Source organism: Chiloscyllium plagiosum, unplaced genomic scaffold, assembly GCF_037043375.1.
Source record: "Chiloscyllium plagiosum isolate Xiang-an unplaced genomic scaffold, Cpla_swu_hap1 HiC_scaffold_23, whole genome shotgun sequence".
NCBI classification, from domain to species: domain Eukaryota; kingdom Metazoa; phylum Chordata; class Chondrichthyes; order Orectolobiformes; family Hemiscylliidae; genus Chiloscyllium; species Chiloscyllium plagiosum.
Genome location: NW_028270161.1, coordinates 29174336 through 29196475, shown reverse-complemented (window position 1 = coordinate 29196475; position 22140 = coordinate 29174336). Strand labels below are relative to the sequence as shown.

General features: G+C 39.9%; 1 protein-coding gene across 19 annotated transcripts in view; it reads left to right on the top strand.

The window, feature by feature from the left end:
- The window catches only part of LOC122561721 (membrane-associated guanylate kinase, WW and PDZ domain-containing protein 2), a 687684-nt gene that overhangs the window by 229208 nt on the left and 436336 nt on the right, over window positions 1-22140 (top strand). For 16 of the 19 annotated variants that reach the window (XM_087999522.1, XM_087999521.1, XM_087999520.1 and 13 more), the window contains one exon: window positions 19648-19764. The exons of 1 other annotated variant lie outside the window; for it this stretch is intronic. Coding sequence is in view for 15 of the 18 variants with exons in the window: in XM_087999521.1 (XP_087855647.1) it covers window positions 19648-19764 (117 nt within the window). In the remaining 3 variants the exon portion in view is untranslated. 2 more of the 19 variants (XM_043713786.2, XM_043713787.2) reach the window with 2 other exon arrangements.

Genomic DNA, 22140 nt, shown 5'->3' with positions numbered 1-22140 from the left:
TGAAGGCAAGCATTCCCCATTAGTTTACCATGGGAACTTTATCAAATGCCTTACTAACATCCATGTATATGCCATCTATAGCCCTTCCTTCATCTATCAACTTGGTCACTTCCTCAAAGTACTCTATTAAGTTGGTAAGGCACAATCTCCCCAGCACAAAACCATGTTGCCTATCTCTGATAAGCCCATTCCTTTTCAAATATAAATAGATTTTATCTCTCAATACTTTCTCCAGCAACTTTCCCACCACTGACATCCAGCTCACTGGTCTGTAGTTACCTGGAATATCCCTCCTACCTTTCTTGTATAGGGGCAACATGAGCAACCCTCCAGTCCTCCGGCACCTCACCTGTGTTTAAGGATACTGCAAAGATATCTGTCAGGACCCCAGCTATTCCCTCTCTCCCCTCCCTTAGCAGCCTAGGGTAGATCCCATCTGGTCCTGGGGATTTGTCCAACTTAATACCTTTTAGTCTACCCAACACATCTTCTCTCCTTATGTTAACGTGATCCAGCGTAACCAAACATCTATCTCTAATCTCAACATTCACCATGTTCTTCTCCTCAGTGAATACTGATGCAAAGTAATCATTGAGAATCTCACCCATTTTCTCAGGTTTGACACACAACCTTCTGTCCTTGTCCTTTAGTGGACCAACCCTTTCTCTAGTTACCCTCTTGCTTCTTATATAAGAATAAAAGACCTTAGGATTCTCCTCAATTCTGCTTGCTAGAGTTATTTCATGATCCATTTTAGCCTGCTTGATTCCTCATTTAAAATTAATCCTACTCTCACACTATTCCTCCAAGGCCCGCTCTGTTCTTAGCTGCACGGACCTTATGTACGCTTCCCTTTTCCTCTTGGCTAGTCGCACAATTTCTCCTGTCATCCACGGTTCACTAATCTTGCCTTTCCTATCCCTTGTTTTCAAAGGGACAAGCTTATCCTGAGCTATCTTCAACCGATCTTTGAAAACCTCCCACATATCAAATGTGGACTTCCCTTCAAATAGCTGCCCCCAACCCACATTTCCCAGCTGCTGCTGAATTTTTACATAATTGGCCTTGGCCCAGTTTAGTACTCTTTCCTTAGGAGCACTCTCATCTTTGTCTACAAGTATTCTAAAACTTACAGAATTATGGTCACTATTCCCAAAAAATCCCCACTGCAACTTCTACCATTTGGCCAACATATTCTCAAGGCAAGTAACATAATGATGTGAAATCAATAAAAAGGGAGAGAATAAGAGGACTTTTGGATTTACAAAAGTGGACAGTACAAAATTACTGCAATAAAAGATACCATCAGAATTCAGCCAATTGGCCCATCGAGTCTGTTCCACCATTTGATCATGGCTGATAATCTTCTCAACCCCATTCTCCTGCCTTCTCTCTGTAACCCTTGATCCCCTTACTAACCAAAAACCAACGTATTTATCTTACTGAAAGACAATTAATAACTTGGCCGCCATGGCCTTCTGTGCCCTCTGGCTGAAGAAAATCCTCCTAACCTCAGTTCTGAAGGGTCATCCCTTCACTCTTGAGCCTGTGCCCTTGGGTCCTAGTCTCTCCTACTAGTGGAAACATATTCTCCATTTCGACTCTATCCAGGCCTCTCTGTATTCTGTAACTTTCAATCAGACCTCCCCTCATCCTTCTAAGCTCCACTGAGTACAGACCCTGAATCCTCAACTGCCCTTCTTTCCTGGGATCATTCTTATAAACCTCTTGTGGACCCCCCTTCACCACCAGCAATGTCCTTCCTAAAATATGGAGTATAAAACTGCTCACAATATTCCAAATGCAGCCTGACTGAAGCCTTAGGGTCAAAACCAAGATGAGAAGAAACTCTTCTTTCAGAGGGTTGTGAATAGGGGGAGGGCAGGCTGTGTTGGGAAAGCAGGGAGGCTGCAGAGGGACCTGGACAGGGTAGGAGAGTGGGCAGATGGAATACAATATGGGAAAGTATCAGCTTATGCACTTTGGTTGAAGAATAGAGGCATAGACTGTTTTCTAAAATGGAGAAGGGTTATGGAAATCTGAAGCATAAAGGGACTTAGGAGTCCTAGTTCAGGATTCTCTTAAGGTTAACATGCAGTTGGCAGTTAGGAAGGCAAATGTAATGTTGGCATTCATTTTTGAGAGGGTTAGAATTCAAGAGCAGGAATATACCGCTGAGGCTATATAAGGAAAATCGGAACATAGGAATTAGGAGTGAAAGTTGGCAATTCAGTCATCAAACCCACTCCGACATTTAACATGATCTGAACTTGATTGAGTTTTTTGAAGAATTAACAAAGAGAATTGATGAGGGCAGAGTGGTGGACATAATCTATATGGACTTCAGTAAGGCATTCGACAAGGTTCCCCATGGGAGACTGGTTGGCAAGGTTAGATCTCATGGAATCCAGGGAGAACTAGCCATTTGGATACAGACTAGCTCAAAGGTAGAAGACAGAGGGTGGTGATGGAGGGTTGTTTCTCAGACTGGAGGCCTGTGACCAGTGGAGTGCCACAAGGATCGGTGCTGGGTCCACTACTTTTCGTCATTTATATAAATGATTTGGATGTGACCATAGGAGGTAAAGTTAGTAAATTTGCAGATGAGACCAAATTTGGAAGTGTAGTAGATAGCGAAGAAGGTTACCTCAGATTACAACGGGATCAGATAGACCAATGGGCTGAGAAGTGGCAGATGGAGTTTAATTTTGATAAATACGAACTCCTGCATTTTGGGAAAGCAAATCTTAGCAGGACTTATACACTTAATTGTAAGGTCCTCTGGAGTGTTGCTGTATAAAGAGATCTTGGAGTGCAGGTTCATAGTTTATTGAAAGTAGAGTCACAGGTAGATAGGATAGTGAAGGCAGCATTTCCTATGCTTTCTTTTATTGGTCAGAGCATTGAGTACAGGAGTTGAGAGGTCATGTTGCAGCTGCACAGGACATTGGTTAAGCCACTTTTGGAATATTGCGTGCAATTCTGGTCTCCTTCCTATTGGAAGGATGCTGCGAAACTTGACAGGGTTTAGAAAAGATTTAAAAGGATGTTACCAGGGTTGCAGTATTTGAGCTATAGGAAGAGGTTGAATAGGCTGGAGCTGTTTTCCCCAGAATGTTGGAGGCTCAGGGGTGACCTTATAGATCTTATAAAATCATGAAGGGCATGGATAGGATAAATAGACAAAGTCTTTTCTCTGGGATGGGGGAGTCCAGAACTATGCTAGATAAATGCCAGCCATGTTGTCATCCTCATCGTAATCCTACCAACATCCCAATTAAAGGAATGTCAACTTGTCAGTGGGATGCAGAGGGCTTCCAAGCTATTCACAATTGAGCAACATTTCCCAATAGTTCAGGAATTTGCCATCTCTTGAGGTTAGAATATAGAAGGAGCTGAACATTGAGTGAAGTCAAAGCCTGTGATTGATTGACCTCTGAGGAGCCTAGCAGTTCTTAAGTCAAAACTCTTAAAACTCTTACTTTACAGAAACTGAACTATCATCTAGAAATCTTTCACTTTCTGACAGCTAAGTTGCTGGAGCAATCAAAAGCTCAATGCACAAAGGAACTTTTCAGAGGGTTCCCTTCTGCACAAGCATTTGGATCTAGGCAGTAGGAATATGCTGTAATGGATATAGTATCTTTAATTTGAACTTTGCTGGTTAATTTATGCTACAAGTGTTCAAGATTCATTGTTCCACAGGTTTGACTTGCAATCATGTCTCAAATTTGGTCACTGGAAGCAAAACAAACAAACCATTGTGTGTCAGCCTTGGTAACCCCCTACCCCTAGATTCAAACTGTACTGGATGGTCAGTATGACACCTTCTACAATAAGGTGGGCTGCCGCCTCTGGGGTAGGGGTACACGAAATCCCTCACTATCGTCTATGGTAGATATTAGTGATCCCATTGGATTATTTGTTTGAAGCATATTGATAGTTCTCTCATCCAGCATTTACCCTTTAACGGAGATCACCTCAACTACATAACGTGACTTAGCTGCATGCAAATGATCTGTTGTATTTACCTTTATGACCATGGAGATTACAATTTATTATATGTCATTGATGGTAAAACACTTTAGGTGGCAGAAGGTTATATCTAAATGCATGTTCTTTTATTGGTGCCACTCCAACTTGGGAGAAGTTTATTGTATCATATTACTCCAATTGTAAAACGATTAGGAAGGAAGATACCAGGATACATGGTCTGTGCTGCTCTGCAGTATACCGTGAAAAATTAAATTGTATGGACAACTGGAATCTCAGAGTTTCAGACAATGTCACTAATCAACCTCCACTTGAAAACTCCATCATGCAAATTTACGCATTGCTGACCATAGAATCTATACAGTGTGGAAACAGGCCATTTGCCCATTCAGTCCACACCATCACTCCAAAGAGCAACCCACCCAGATCCATCCCATATGGTTAAGCCACCTAGCCTGCCCATTACAGGGCAATTTATTTCGATCAATCCACCTAACCTGCACATTTTTGAAGTGTGGGAGGAAACCAGAGCACCCAGAGAAATTCCACAAAGACACAGGGAGATTAGGGCAATTGCCCAAGGATGGAATTGAACCTGGGTCCCTGCTGCTGTTAAGATGCACAATTTATTCCTAGATCCTTCCGTCTCACAGCATTCTGCAATAACTCTCCATATAAATAATATTCTACTTTTTTGTTCTTTATGGCAAATAGGATAAACTTTGATTTTCCCACATTATACTCCATTTGTCAGCCACTTCTTTCATGAGCCTCGGATGCAGGCCACCAAGCCAGACAGAGTTTTTGGCCTTTTTAAATAATTCATTTCTACTGATCATGATTGTTTTGAGCTACACCTTCCTTTTTGCCCCCATTCTCAATTTTCACAGGATACTTTACTTTATTTACTGTGAAAACAGACGCAAAATGCTTGTTAATTTCTTTGTTTCTCATTGTTACTTTCCTAATGATCCGCTAAGGGACCACTGCCCATTTTTACTACTTTATTGCTTTTTATATACTTGTAGAAGCCTGCATTTTATTTTTATTTTTCTCGTTATTTTTCTTATTCTCCAATTCTCCCTCTGTACTTTTCTTTAGTCTTCCTCTTCTGGCTTTTAAAATGTTTTCAATGTTCTGGCCTACCATTAATATTTGCAGCATTATTTCTTTTCTTTTGATTTGATTTTGTTAGTCACACACTGCGCAACCTTCTGTTAATTTAGCTGCAGCCATTGTTAACACTAAAGTATGTTCTAGTCCTGCCTGGTGGATAGATATCCTTTCCTTAGTGTCCATGTGTACATTAAACTCATGATTGAATGAAAGAGCATCAGATATTATGACAGATTTCCATCAGCATGTAACCTTAACTTGTAACAAGTGACAGGAAAATCGATGAAAGAAGAAGCCAGTTAAATTATATTTGCATTTGAGATTAAACAGGGGATGCTGCTGTCTGCAGCATCAACACATTTTAGTCACTGAAAGGTGCCTTACACAACTCAGTTCCATTGAAAGCAGTTGTGAAACGAGTACTGCTTGAGTTGCTGCAGCTGATGATTCTGCACTATGCAATGGTAAAGATATGTATGGGATGTTCAAGCTGATTAATATTCTCAATTTCCTACTCAGTATGATGCTGTGGCTCTCACGGATCTTACTTACCCATCACATACTGTTGCTGTATCCTCCAGTTATCTGGTCCAAAGCATCAAAGGATTCAGCTACACCCTCTCTACTGCAATGCAACAAGCCCTCTGACCTGATAAGCATGGGAAATCCATGTTAAAGGGTCATCTTATGGCCTTCTTTGGCTCCACTGGAAGAAGGCAGGCATTACATAACATATATGGTGGGCAACATTATATTGTGTTCTGGCCTCTAAAGAATATAGTACCATGCCCCCCCACCCCCCCCGCCACCACCACCTCATCTGTAGGACATGCAATGGAAGTCGAAGAACTGGGTCTCCTGCACTTTATCAACATCCTGAGAGCATCTTTGGCTGGAAACTCTGCATTAAAAGTCTACTTCACACCCACTAAACATTATTGCTGGTCCTGGACTTTCAGATACATGTGTTCCTCATGGATTTCTGTGGATGTTCATAATGCGGCCGCCAAAGAGACGATGTCAGCTTTGAAGTCTGGATCCATTAACAATGATTCCAGTCAGCTTACATGGGCAATATCCAAAGCAAAAATAACTCCTCAATACCATGATCAGTTACAGCACACACAAATAGCTTTTAAATAGCATCCCCTAAATATTGAGTGCAATAGGATGCTTCTACATGCACCTTTTACATCATAAACCTGATTCAGAATTATGCTGCACAAGCCATTTAGCACACGGTGGTTATAAGTGTGGGAGGAAAAATGAAAACTTGTCCCCATCCCCACCCCCCACCCCCATATACTCGGGCATATGTGATATTGCATATCGGATAATGGTGTGCACATTTTATCATCCAAGGTAAGAGGTGAACACTTCCTGGGTCTTTATTATGGTTAAAGACCTTAAAATGTTTTTGTGAATTATGAAACTTCAATGAAGCTTTATAGCTCACTTGACATTACTTGTGCTTCACAGCCATTACTAGGATTAATTTGTTATGTTGAGTGAGCTGGTCAAGATTTCTTGAAGTCAAGATTTTTAGTCAACATAGCTGATCAATACAGATAAAGTATATATGCAAAATTCTTTGAGCATATTTTTAATATCTACGCTGTGTGGGTGTCTGATTAATGAAATATGGCAGTGGTACAATGGTCAGTGGACGAGAAATTGAAAATCCCTGGCTAATATTCTGAGGAGATAGGTTTGAAACCTACCATGGTAGATGGTGAAATTTAAATTCAATCAAGATCTGGAATTAAAAGCTTGCCTCATAGTGACCATATAGCCGTAGTTGATTGTTGTAAAAAACACATCAGACTCTCTAAAGTCCATTAGGGAAGGAACTCTGCCATTCTTACCTTATCTGGGTTTCATGTGACCCATAGCAATGTGGCTGACACATAACTGTGCTCTGGGCAATTAGGTTTGCCTAAAAATGCTAGCTACTTGAGGTTTATCACATGATTCACATGTTCCTTCAGACAAAAATAAAATTGAGACCATCCTTTCTGGGTGTCTTTGCAGGCATTTTTCACTTCATTTGTGCTGTGATTCAGAAAAGGATGAAATGTAGATAACCCTTTACCCCCTCCAAACCTTCATTTTTCTTTCTGTCTTACCCTCCTTGTCAACATGGAAGGTTTGATGCTCCCATGTTTCCACTCAACTCTTGAATCCAAGATATAAACCTACCAAACATTGACATGTATCACCCTGCCCTCAAGGTCACGATGGTAGACACTGTTGATGGCCCCCCTATGTACAATACCCTGTGCCCCCTCCGAAGCTGTACCATTGGCCACCATTGTATGTTGAGTTGTCCCCTCACAACTACCATCCTCTCTGCGTCACAGCATGCTGCCTCCAATCCCATAACTGACATCCTCAACTTAAGCAGTGGCTCATGATAACCAGCCTTAACTTTCAGTGGATAGACTCCCAGGACTGATCATGGCCAATCTTTCCTGACCAACTGGATTGTCTATTGACAGACATGACTGATATCTGACAAGACTCCTGACCGATAGCCATGCAGATCGTTGACTGACTTATGCTGGTCACTGGACTGGTTACTCTGGACCTGCAGTATTGACTATGGTTCATTCCCTGGACTAATAATAATACAAAACCCCTGACAGTAATGCTCCAAGTGAGCAACAGATCATGTCCAGGCCTTTGGACTGTTATCCGACAATGCTCTCAACTCTATGTGCCAGCAACCTATGACTGATGATAGTCCACTTTAACTCACCTTAGATTTTAAGACATGCCCCTTTGATTGAAGTACATTTGATGTATATGCTGGGTAAGCTGCTGGCACATGCTACCCACCAGTGTGTCTATTCCATGGAATGATTATTGCTGGCAAACATAACGAACTGCCTGACAGCAGCACTACAGTAAAAGATATTAGTGAGCTCGAAGGTGCAATATTCAAATAACAAACTGTATTGTAATTCAGTCAGAGGTGTGCCATGATGATGTGGTGAGTCTGGTGCTTGTCCAACACCAGATTCCATGGATGAATGATGATGGTGGTCACTGCTCAAGATGTCTTGGAGTGCTGGCCAAGGTAGATGTCTCCAGACTCGGCCTCATTCCTGATGTAGTGCTTTTGCCTGAAACGTAGACTCTCCTGCTCTTCGGCTGCTGCCTGACTTGCTATGCTTTTCCAGCACCACACTCTCAACTCTGGTCCCCAGACATGGCCATCTGCCACCTCCCCACTCAAACGTTCATGTTGAGAATTTTCATGACTTAGTTTCTCTCCATTGCCTCAGAAAACTGCATATAAATAAGATGACATTTTCTAATAAGTGTTAATGCAGCAAATAGGCACCATATCATTTACTAACGAGGTTCTCACTTAGCAGTTGAAATCCTATGTGCAGAATCAGACATGGGTTTCTTAGCATCAGGAATCTAAGTTTTCATTTCTCACCATATTTTCCAAGCTGATTTGCCATTGTCCAAAGTAATCAGAGCCTAGGAAAATTCTGATCTAATTTTGATCATCTGAAGCAGACAATTTCTCACTACTGTACTTATCTCACCCAGTATTAATAGAATCAATTCATCTCATTTTCCTTTCTTCCCGTCCTTACAAAATGTCAAATCTGCTTGAATATTTAGATTCCAGATGTGGTCAATTTGCAACCATGTTTCTGTAATAGCTATGATATATCTATTTAAATTATAGAAATAGATATAAACAATTCATCCATATTGTTACAAACGCTGTATGCATTCAGATAAACAGCCTGAAACATAGGAATGGGCCCTTCGGCTCAAGATGTTGGGTTGAGTGTGATGCCAAATTAAACTAATCCTTGGTCCATATCCTTCCATTCCTTGCATATTCATGTGTTTATCTAAAAGTCCCTTAAATATCCCTATTGGATCTGCCTCCACCACCACCCCTGACAGCACATTCCAGACTCCTACCACATTCTGAGAGAAGTCGGCCCAGTCACCATGACTGAACAGTTGATCTTGGAAGAACCATCAACCCCACCCCCCAATGATAAACAGGAGGAAGAGCATCCAAAAGAGTGTGGCAGAAAGACTTCACTCACAAGTCTTTAATTCTGTATTTTTTTAAAAACCATTTTTCTTTACTCTGAACTTATTCTGTTATACAAACTTTTATACTTGTATATTTTGTCCCTTGCTGTCATACTTTGGTTATCATTATGTGCACTATTGCCTTGGTCACTGTCTTGAAGCTTTCCAAATTTCCCTTCACATGAACCATCTCCCTCACATTTTAAGTTAAAATCCCTCTCTGCAGTCTCATTATATGATTCACTAGGACACTGGTTCTAGCACGGTTCAGTTCAAGCTATCCAACAATACAGCTCCATCTTTTTCCCGTACAAGTGCCCATGAATTGAAATCCATTTCTCCCATGCTGTTATTTCAGCCAAGTATTTTCATTCTGATCATTTTAACGTATCCCAGTTTACTTTTAGCTCAGGTAAGAATTGAGATAATTACTTTTGTTTTTTTAACTTAGTCCCTAATTCTTATGTTTCCTTAGCAGAACACTTCTCTTAGTCTTACCCTGTGTAATTGTTTACGACAGCTGGATCTTTCCCCTCCCATTCCAAATTCCTCTCCAGCTCTAAGGAGTTGTCCCTAACCTAGCACCAAGCAAGAAACATAGCCTTCAGGTCTGAAGTTCTCAATGAACTCTAACTATTCTGTCCCTTACTGTAGTTGTTGTGTTATGCATCACAGTCATCATGTCAGTATACCTTTAAGAGACATGGTCATGATATCTTCACTGTATTATAGTGTAGTGACCTGAGATATAAGGGTCCATCTTACCCGAAGATCACTTGAAACTGGAATTATGCTGCTCTGTATAATTTACTAGTGTAATACTAGCCTAGATACTAAGTGCCTCAGGGATATAATGATTAGATGAGATTGCTTACAGTGTGGAAACAGGCCCTTCGGCCTAACAAGTCCACACCGACCCACCGAAGCGCAACCCACCCAGGCTCATTCCCCTATTTTTACCCCTCCACCTAACACTACGGGCAATTTAGCATGGCCAATTCACCTAACCTGTACATTTTTGGACTGTGGGAGGAAACCGGAGCACCCGGAGGAAACCCACGCAGACATGGGGAGAATGTGCAAACTCCACACAGTCAGTCGCCTGAGGCGGGAATTGAACCCGGGTAATGTTTTACTGTAATTGTTAGCTGTAACAAATGACCACTACAATATCTATATCATATAAGTTTCTTGTGTGATGAGGAAAAACATAAGCATTACAACATCAGGTAAATTAACAGCATTAATTAAAAGCATTACAACATCAGGTAAATTAAAAATTCCTTTTTGCTTCCCACATTTGAATGGCTCCCTGAACTGCAACGCTGTGGTTCATTTGCTCATGGTCTTTACAGTCCTTGCTGTCATCCACATAAGCTGCAAGAACATCGAATCTATTAGACGATTGCACAAGCTGAGACTATTCCATGATGTAGTATATATCTTTTTGGATTCCTATAATTGCCAATCTTACAACCCTCTCCTGATTCTGATCATGCACCGAATTGGAAATACTTAGCTTAACAGTGCCATCTTCTGGAATTAAATGTTGAGGTAACTTACCCCTCCCTGAGGTATCCGACCTCCACTCCTCAACTCTGAGCTGAACTTCTTCAAGCTGCAGACAATTGGTATGCTTTCTATGTATTAAAGGAGTGTTCATCAGTTCCTACAATCTATAGCTGCAACACATCAACTGCACTGCAATCTTTATTTTAATTTATGTTCAAGTTTTAAATATCATTCAATGATTACCAATGGTTATGTGATATTGATTAAATAATTATGCTATAAACTTAATTTAATACTTGCAGCTTCCCAGTACTATGTTAAATACTGCCCCAGTTTAAAAGAGATAAAACCTTAAAACTCACCATTCACCTACGATCTAGTCAGTCAAGGACAGCAGATACATGCAACACCTCACCTGCAGGTTCTCCTCCAAGTCATTCGCTACACTGACTTGAAAATATATCTCCATTCTTTTAATGCCATTGGGTTAAAATCCTGGAACTCCTTCCCTTATAGCATTGTGGTGTACCTACACCAAAGGACTGTCATGGTTTAAGACCGCTCACCATCATCTTCTTGAGCAATTAGTTATGCCTGACAAATCTGGTGGAGTTTTTCAAGAAGGTGACCAAGTATGTAGATGATAATAGGGCTGTTGATGTAATATATACTGAATTTGGTAGCGCCTTTGACAATGTACCACATCAGAAACTGATAAAGAGGGTAAAAGCTCATGGGATCCAGGGTAACTTGACAAGTTAGATCCAAAAATATTGGTGCTTAGTAGTAGCAGAAAGTATTGGTGATGGTAGTGTGACTGGAGCCTAGTGTGCAACAGCATACCACAGGATTGGTGCTGGGTCTCTTGTTTGTACTATTCATAAATATGTAGAGGAGAATGTGGGGAAGTGGGATCATAGCTAAGTTTGTGGATGACAGGTGGTTGACAGTGATGAGGAAGGTGTTAGGTTACAGGAGAATATAAACAGATTAGTCAGATAGGCAGATTAGTAGCAAATAGAATTTCACCCTGATAAATGTGAGGTGATGGACTATGGAAGAAGGAACAAGACAATGGATGGCAGAACACTGAAGCTCAGAGGAACAAAGGAATCTTGGAATATTTGTCCAAAAATCTCCGAAGGTGATGGGCAAGTTAATAGGGTTGTTAAGAAGGCATTTGGGACGCTGGCCTTTATCAGTTGCAGCATAGATTATAAATGCAAGGATGTCATGTTGGAGCTTTGCACAACTTTTATTAGACCAGAACTGGAATACTGTATGTAGTTCTGGTTGCCACACTACAAGGATTTAACGAGATTCACTAAGATGTTGCCTTAGATGGAGTATTTCAGCTGGTAAGAGAGGCTGGATAGGCTCAGAATGTTTTCTTTGGAGCAGAGAAGGTTGAGGTGATAGAGGTGTGTAAGATTATGAAGGGCATGAATAGAAAGCAGCTGTTTCCCTTAATCAAAGGGCCAATAACAAGGGGGCATAGTTTTAAAGTGAAAAATAAGGGATTTAAAGGGGATTTGAGGAAACACATTCTCGCCCAGAGGGCACTGGGGTGCTAGGAGTCTGGAATGTACTGCCTGGGAGATTGTTGACAGGCAGAAGGTTGGAGGAACACAGCAAGCCAGGCAGCATCAGGAAGTGCAGAAATCGCTGTTTCGGTGTAACCCCTTTTCAGAAGAAGGGTTACACCTGAAACGTTGACTTCTGCACCTCCTGATGTTGCCTGATTTGCTTCTTCCTCAAGCCTCCTGCCTGTCTATTTTGGATTCCAGCATCTGCAATTATTTTGTCTCTGGGAGATAGTTGAGGCAGGCAACCTTACAACCTTTAAAAAGGACTTGGATGAGCACTTGAAGTTTCAGAACATCTTAATTAAAGTCAGTAGTCACATCTGAAAATCCAGTTTCTAGGCATATGTACTATTCCAAAACCATCTCCCCAACTCTAGATACCCATCTGTATTAATTTAGGATGTTTGGTCAGCATGGGCACGTTGGACCAAAGGGTCTGTTTCTGTGCTGTGCATCTCTATGACTCTCTTTACCCTATTATATGGAACATGTAAATATTATGATACAAAAAATGTTTGTACTTAGTTTCTGCCATCTACTTTCAACTAAGAAATGTATGAAACATTGGTTGCAAATATAACATTGCATTCACTGTGCTTTGTTTTTTTTAAACTATGCAATTTATGACAGGAAATTATATGCCACAAGATACAAATTGCAAGAAATTGCTGTGATTACACTGCTGTGGCCATTAACATCACAAAATAGAATCTTACTGTTGGTCTCTCAATGAGTGTCAAGAAATATATTGCTGTAAATATGAATCACACTCACTGCAGAAAGATAAGGCTGCTATTGTATAAGGAACCTTTATTATGATATTTGTGTTCTTGCAACACCACTTAACCTTTAAAAGGGAAGAGTTAAAAATATAGTCTCTCTGTGGGCAGTAAATTGCTTCTAGGGGAACTTAAACTTCTTCCCCCTTTTCACTCACTTTTTCTCTCCTGTATTTTTTTCTTTTTTCTAATTTGACTCACTTCATCCTATTTCCTTCTTCTCTGTTCATTCTTCTGCTTTCTCTGCCATTAAATTTTACTGATTAAAGTTTTCTTGCCCTCATTCACACAGGTGACAGATGTCCTGTTGATTCCATTATCATTTCTCAACTCCAGTTTATGACATAAAATTAATCAAAGCTGAAAGGTGAAGAAAAACATGCAGTTCAGGGTGCAGGATGTGCCATGCTTTGCTGCAGCAAGTTGCAGACTACGGTTTTCTGAAATTTCTTCCTGCCATGACTGCTACTACCATTGAAGACTTTCCTAATATATTTCTTTATTCCCAAGTAATTAGATATGTACACAAACTTGCATACATTAAATCAGGATTAAAGTAGCTGAAAAAGTGAAGACAATTTTTTTTTCACTTCCCATAGATGTATAATGCATATCGAGCAAAGGATTGTTTATGAGACATGTAACAAATCTATCGCTTGAAAATAACATTCAGTAATTTTACCCTATTCAAAGGTCTCATCACCTATATGTAAAAATGCAATGCTGCATGAACAAATGTCAGTACTCTTAAATCTCTGAGAGCTCACCACCACCTTCTCCAAATAGAGATAGGCAATAAGTACAGGCTTAACCAATGATGCCCTCATTCCCATGAACAAGTACACAAACAAACTCATCAGATTGAAACTCCAAGTATTGTCAGTGAATTGTGATTACCCCACTCCACAAAGATCACAAATTTGTGTAAAGTTGCAATCGCCTCCTGCACCTTCTCAAAGTAGAAAAGGATGGGCAATAGGTGCTAACCTTTCTACCAATTCTTGCATCATTAGCATGAATGAAAGGAATGCAATAAAGTCAAACACAATAGGAAAATGACTAGCAATACTTGTTAATATTGAATTCAGTACGTCTATTTCAAAACACATAGCTACGTTATGTGAGAAGGCTGTGTTTCTTTGATACTTCATAAAGTAATTGAGTAAGTTCTTTGAATCAGTTTTTTCAACCAAGAAACATCAGCATTGTGCTCTTAAAAATGGATGAAGCCATTTGACTTTTAACTAGCCACTTCCAGGTATGACTTGGATATTTTCTGATCAACCTGTTCAGAGATGTTATTACACACTCTTAAGAAGGTGGCACCTCTTGGTCCAGAGTTTGAACATGACCACTACACCACATAGAACTCCAAAAACACCAGTTATATTGTAGAGACTTTCTCATAAATCTGTTCATAAATGTAAATGCACATCTCTGGAGTAGGTGGGACTTGTACCTGGGCCTCTTGGCTGGGAAGTAAGGACAGTGTGACTGCAATTCCAGATATGATGTAAGATTAAGTGAGAATTGATAAATCAATTGTTCATTGTTCATCAAAACCTGTTTGAGATGTTTATGACTATATTAATTGCATCATTGAAATGTTGCTGAGGGGTCACATACAGTTTTGGAATTATTAGGATAAACATTGTGACAATTTTAGCTATCAGCACAAAATTTGAGCTATTTATCAACATATGATGTTGCAGACTAATTATATTCAGACAATGTCTTTCTTTTCCACCTAAAGTTTTCATACTACATGCATTATGCTATTTCTTAAGGGAATTATATCCATGACAAGTGACACAGCATATGTGCCACTTCTTAAGCATCAAACCCATGAATGTTGTATACATCTGGACCCCCTGAAATCGTACCGAGGATCCTGTTCTCCAGTGGGTTTTTTTGGCCTTCAGTATTCAAAGATTGCAGCTTCCATATTTTTCGATGTGTAAATTGAAAAAGAAATATTCTGTGATGAACAAATTAATTCATTCCACATAAGGGCAGAATAACACAATAATTTGGAATAGCACGAAATATGCTTTGTTATTGGGAAGATGAAGAGAGTGCTGGGAAACGTCTAAATCTTTTTCAAAAGATTTATTTTTAAATATGGAGATGTATCACCACTTTTAGAGTTTTGGCACATAGTGAACCTGAACCAGCTAGAGCCTATCTACCATATTTGGTATTAGGAAATTGCTATCACCCAAATGGTCCCTTTTCACATGTTTACCATGCCTTCTTTTGTGGACATGCAAATCAAGTTTATTTTCTTTCATAATATTTTTTGTTATTTCTCAAATTTGAAAATAAAGCTATTGTCAGTTATCTCATTTTTTTCTGATAGCAAATCATTTTTTCATGTTTGTATGTGCGTGGACAAACTCATCAGAAGAAAAAGGAAAATTATTTTTGGTGTAATTCCTTTGTTCAAAGATGTTCTGAAAAAGAATCAAATTCCCTCCTGACAAAAAGACAAGAAGCATACAATTCAAAAAGAACTGCCCAAGTTCTTAACTAAGCACAGTCTGTGTAGTTACTTGGTACAAATACATCTGATCATATGGGCAAAAACACAATTAAAATTTCACAAACATGTTAAAAATTGACTATGTGCATTATCTTTGAAAGATGGCTGTGATAAATATCAATTTTCGATTTAGTGCAGATAAAAAGATAAATTATTTTATCAAAGAAATAGAAATTTCTGGAAATAAACAGGCAGCATTAGCACAAACAGGAATTGAGTTAGGAATATTGGAATGTAGGAACAAGAGGCCATTTAATCCCTTGAATCTGTTCTGCCATTGAATGGGATCATGGCTTATATGATCAGGTGTACCCAAGAACTTTGTGGGAAGCTAGAGAAGTGATTGCTGGGCCTCTTGTTGAGATATTTGTATCATCGATAGTCACAGGTGAGGTGCTGGAAGACTGGAGGTTAGCAAACGTGGTGCCACTGTTTAAGAAGGGCGGTAAAGACAAGCCAGAGAACTATAGACCAGTGAGCCTGACCTCGGTAGTGAGCAAGTTGTTGGAGGGAATCCTGAGGGATAGGATGTACATGTATTTGGAAAGGCAAGGACTGATTCAGGTTAGTCAACATGGCTTTGTGCAAGGGAAATCATGTCTCACAAACTTGATTTGTGTTTTTTGAAGAAGTAACGAAGAAGATTGATGAGGGCAGAGCAGTAGATATGATCTATATGGACTTCAGTAAGGCGTTCAACAAGGTTCCCCATGGGAGACTGATTAGCAAGGTTAGATCTCATGGAATACAGGGATAACTAGCCATTTGGATACAGAACTGGCTCAAAGGTGGAGGGTGGTGGTGGAGGGTTGTTTTTCAGACTGGAGGCCTGTGACCAGTGGAGTGCCACAATGATCGGTGCTGGGCCCTCTACTTTTTGTCATTTACAATAATGATTTGGATGCGATCAAAAGAGGTACAGTTAGTAAGTTTGCAGGTGACACCAAAATTGGAGGTGTCATGGACAGCGAAGAGGGTTACCTCCGGTTACAACAGGATCTGGACCAAATGGGCTAAGAAGTGGCAGATGGAGTTTAATTCAGATAAATGCGAGGTGCTGCATTTTGGGAAAGCAAATATTAGCAGGACTTATACACTTAATGGTAAGGTCCTAGGGAGTGTTGCTGAACAAAGGTTCATAGCTCCTTGAAGGTGGAGTCGCAGGTAGATAGGATAGTGAAGAAGGCGTTTGGTATGCTTTCCTTTATTGGACAGAGTACTGAGTACAGGAGTTGGGAGGTCATGTACAGGACATTGGTTAGGCCACTGTTGGAATATTGTGTGCAGTTCTGGTCTCCTTCCTATCGGAAAGATGTTATGAAACTTGAAAGGGTTCAGAAAAGATTTACAAGGATGTTGCCAGGGTTGGAGGATCTGAGCTAAAGGGAGAGGCTGAACAGGCTGGGGCTGTTTTCCCTGGAGTGTCGGAGGCTGAGGGGTGACCTTATAGAGGTTTATAAAATTATGAGGGGCATGGATAGGATAAATAGACAAAGTCTTTTCCCTGGGGTGGGGGAGTCCAGAACCAGAGGGCATAGGTTTAGGGTGAGAGGGGAAAGATATAAAAGAGACCTAAGGGGCAACGTTTTCACGCAGAGGATGGTACATGTATGGAATGAGCTGCCAGAGGATGTGGTGGAGGCTGGTACAATTGCAACATTTAAGAGGCATTTGGATGGGTATATGAATAGGAAGGATTTGGAGGGATATGGGCCGGGTGCTGGCAAGTGGGACTAGATTGGGTTGGGATATCTGGTTGGTATGGACGGGTTGGATCAAAGGGTCTGTTTCCATGCTGTACATCTCTATGACTCTATGTGACTTTACTCCATCCCTATGCATAATCCCTGAACATCTTTCGTTAAAAGAATCTCAATATCAGAATTACATTTACAATTAATCAAATGTCAATTGTTTGCAGGAGAGTTTTAAACTTTTACCTCCATTTCTGTTCAGAGGTGCCCTAATGAAGAGATTTGTGATTTCATGTGTAATTTAGCTTTCTAACACTTATGTTCATGTCCTGAACTCCCCTACCAGAAACGTTTTTTTTAAACTTTGGCTACCTCATGCGCTCACTTTAACATCTTTCAAACATTGATCAAATCACACTTAGTCTTTTAAATTCTATGGAATAGGGTTTGTGTATTCCCCTTTGTAATTTATTTCTTGAAGGTTACCATCAAAGGTTAAAGTATGGGATTCAAAACTTTGACAGTGGGAGCATTGTATAACTGAAGCCTGATTTCTACTTGCTTGTTTATCTTTGAAATAAAAGGACTAGCATTCAATTTGCCTTTCTGATTATTTTCTGCACCTTTTCAGAACAAAATGAAGAAGAGTCCACCCGAGTGGACCCAGATGTAGAATGCTGAGGAGGGGTGGATGGAAGATGTATTTCATAGTGGTGCCTAGAGAAATTGTGATGAGTAACCCAATTCTTTTATGTCACAACAGTTTTCCCACGCCATAAGTAGGTGTTCGTTAGTCGCAGAGTGTTTTGGGGCCCCTTGACATCCTGAAAGGCAATATAAAAAAACGATTTTTTTTTCTTTTTGAACTAGACTTTTTTCGTGTGTTCAAATTATCCACAATTATATAAGTTTATTTTATCAGAAAATAACAATATCTGCAGCCGGATGAAGTTTATATTTCTAGTTTTCATGATAGAGAGAAGTTTATACAAAAAGCATTCGGAGTACGAAGACATTGTGATGCCACCAGATACAAGATAGTTGTGGTACTTTAAAGAATGTATATTAATTGATAAAAATGCTGACGTTTGTTTTGATGTTATTAACCAAATACATTATATTTTTACAAATAGTATATGAAACAAAATAGCTAACTCATGCTGCATGTTGCTGTTTTCACATTTTTCATATTTCAAAACAAGTAAAAGTGAAAAATTTCAACCACCGATTTTAACTTAACCAAAATCAATGGAGCGTTAAATCAGAACTTGTCCCGATCTGGGAGGACGGGTTAGCTTAAACCCCCTTGTTTACCAATCCATTTGCTGTCTTTTTTTATGCCATGCCATGGCCTGGCTTGGTGCCACACCAAGTTACCGTGATGAATCGTCTCTATATAATTACATCATGGTTTGCCCGTGCCCGTATGTCATTGCATTCTCCATAATGTGAGTGATTCGAGCTTATGTCAGTCGTCAGAGTACATCTGTTGTTGTAAGGACGGTATTTTCACAGGCTGCCAGAAAGCATCTGCATCAGTCGGCGGGCTTCACGTCTTGATGGAATCTTTCTTCGGTTTCACAGCCAATAGGAATGAGCGAATTGCTGTGAGCTGCTCCCTTGGGACCTTGCTACTGTATGTCTCTGGTGCCTGCACGGACACGCTGTGACATTACGACAGACAGGGCAAGGAAGAGGTCAGCGCTGCTTGGCGCTTAACCTGTGAATAGGAGCAGGGCTTCCAGGCAAAAAATGCAGCAAGAATGAGTGCAACTGGAGTAACAGTGCTCTGGTGAGACGGTGGCAGTAGACGAGTATCTACGCTTTTCTTGTGTGCGCCGAACCTGCAGCGACCGACGTTTTTTGTCGATGGGTTAGATTCTGCACTGTGGGAGTGGAGTGACCGACTACTGACAGTACGTTCGAGCTGTTTAGTCCCGTGAGCATAAAAATACAGGAATTTCTAAAAGTAGTTCCAGATTTTGGTTAAATCACAGCAGCTCTGAGGGCGTGAAATACAACAAAGAGTGAAACGAATTCATTTCCATTTCAGACCATGGAGATGGGCTGAACACTCGACTGAAGGAGTGTATCATTGATTGCTCTCTCTGGTGTGAACAACCCAATCTAACAACTCGTATTGAGATTTGAGTTATCGAATCTTGTATATTTTGCGTGAATAATTTATTTGCTGATGAGATAACGGTGAGCACTATTCCGGTACAGACCTGGGTGGGATTTGGTTAAACCCCGCTCCTATCGCTGACAATTCAGCAGACGCTACACACTCCTTGCTCTCTGACGACTGTGCTGTTTCCAGGAGTACGAAATGTAACCCTTCTTCTGTTTTACAGGAGGCACTGTTGACAAGGACCTTCGTCACTACCTCAATTTACGGTTCCAAAAAGGTTCGGTTGACCACGAACTTCAGCAGATTATCCGCGATAACCTCTACCTACGGACAGTACCCTGTAAGTATCGGTGTTCTTCCAGGAGCTTAGAAGAAATGAAATGGTTAAACAGTAGTATGTTTGTCTTATAATTGAGAATTAGTTTTTAAAAATAATAGCCAATGTGAATATTTTTTGTCGATATGAATCTTTTGAAATTAGATATTCATCAGGTCCTTATGTCATTGCTGTCAAGACCCTTCCGTATTTTCTACATTTTTTTAGTTGTTGTGGAATATCGTAATTGATAGCAAAGGGTGGAATGAATTGTTTAATCGAGAAAGGCCTTTATCTTCTTGAAGTCATTTCCTTTCCAATTTTTTTGTAATATTGAGGCGTCTGTATGTGCTTTTTAAAAAAAAATGAACGTTTTAAAGGTTAAAAAAAAACGTTTTAGTACTCCAAAATTGGAAATTAGGAATTGGTACCATGTGCACGATTCTTGATCATGTATCAGAAAAAAACATGGATAATAATTAAATGAAAACAATGTCTCAGTTGTAGAAATGACTGAAAATAGTTCAAAATTGAGTAACAAGCCATGAATTCCAAACAAACAAGTGTGGTGCACTGAAAATTCGAACAAATCATGAGGAATGGACATATTTTGTGAGCCTGCACGCAGATACTGTAACATTGTTAAAATAAGTTATACCAAAGTTGACATCATAATCTTCAGCTGGTCTCTTTAATATGGCAGTTTGTTGAAGCTGACCTTTCATCAAAAGTAAGTTGAATTGTTTTTGATATATAGAATGTTGTAGGTGCATACAATTACACTTCATCTTTAAAAATTTGAGTCAGCAACACATCCATGTTGTACAAAACAGCAGTAAACTGTTTTATTGAAGTTAAAATTACTTCGATTTCTTGAGTTCTGAATGTCTGGACAGGACTTTGGGTTAAAAAAATAATGGAAATCATTTACTAAAGAAGCACTATTATAATTACATTAATTGTTCAAATATATCTTACTAACACTGAAGAATGAATTCTTGCATACAATTCTATACATTGTGAATGTCCATTGTCTGCTTATGAGCTGCATTGGGCAGAAGTGTAGGTTGGATGGGGGGTGGGGTGGGGGGGGGGGGGGGGGGGTGAGGTGGTGGTGTGCATCCTCAAAGGTGGCTGGAGGGCAAAATAAGGAGTCAGTTAATCCAAGCACATTAGTTGCTTCTCCTGCTCTTGAGCCAGAATGATGCATGTTGAATTCTTGTTGGAAAATTACATTAACAATTAATTTTAGTTGCAAGCAAAAAGCATGCTAGAGAAATTCAGTAGGTCCAACAGCATCTGTAGTTACAGAAACTTTGACTCTTTGTCAGAACTGAAAGGAGCTAGGAAAGGGTGGTTTTAATACTGATGATGGGAGTGGAGTGCAGAGGATGGAGATGGTGCTGTGAGAAAAAGGAAAGAAAGGACAGGCAAACAAAAGAATTGCTAATGATAAGTCCAGATGGTGATAAATGCCAGATAGGGTGCAAATGAGAAGTGTGCATAGTAGAAAATGGGTTGGCTGTGCTGGAAATACCTATGCTGTATCCGTAAAAAATACCCCAAGCTTCCTGTTGTCTGCTATTTCAGCATGCCACAATGTTTCCTTGCCAGCATTTCTGCCTCAGGTCTGCTGTAGTACTTCAGCAAAGCCCAACGAGGAATGTTAACGACATAAGTAGCTTGCAGCGTTCAGAACTCATCATTGAATATAACAATTTCAGAATATGAACATCCTCCTCTGCATTTTCAACCTGCAGCCACATCCCTGGGTCTTGTCTTGAATGGATTACTTCTACCACAGTCAACCCATTTTCTACCATTCATACTGCTCATTAGCACTTCACACAGCATTTATCAACTTCCACTCCTTTTTGTTAAGCAGGAACTTTAAATGTGCCAAAATTACTTTTGACGTCATGATTCTGTCTGGACAAAGCTGCTCTGAAATTATCTTTAAAAACAACAAACTACAAAATTGAGTAGCTTCCCTGGTTGTTTACCTCTGCCTGCCACTATTCTCTAAATCTGAACCTTATGACCAGTAGAAAAATGAGTTGTCTATGGGGACACCAATTATGTCTTATGGAAGAGAAGACGAAGAATGGTGCTGGCATTTCTGAACGAAAAGCTTAGAAGTAAGTATTTTATGAGCCAGATTCATGTCAGTGGGACACTAATGAAGTTTTAAATCTTATGTTAAGCTTCATGGATGAAATTTACAAGTAAAAATAGCCATTCGGTGCCAACAAGGCATGGTCAGATTTTGTTAGATTTCAAAAGATACAGGATTATTCCATAAAGCAGTATGAATTGACCGAGACTGCAGAAATTCAATTTGAAAATTCCTAATTCCATGTTTGTATTAAAATTGCTGTGTTATACTAATATGGCATGTAT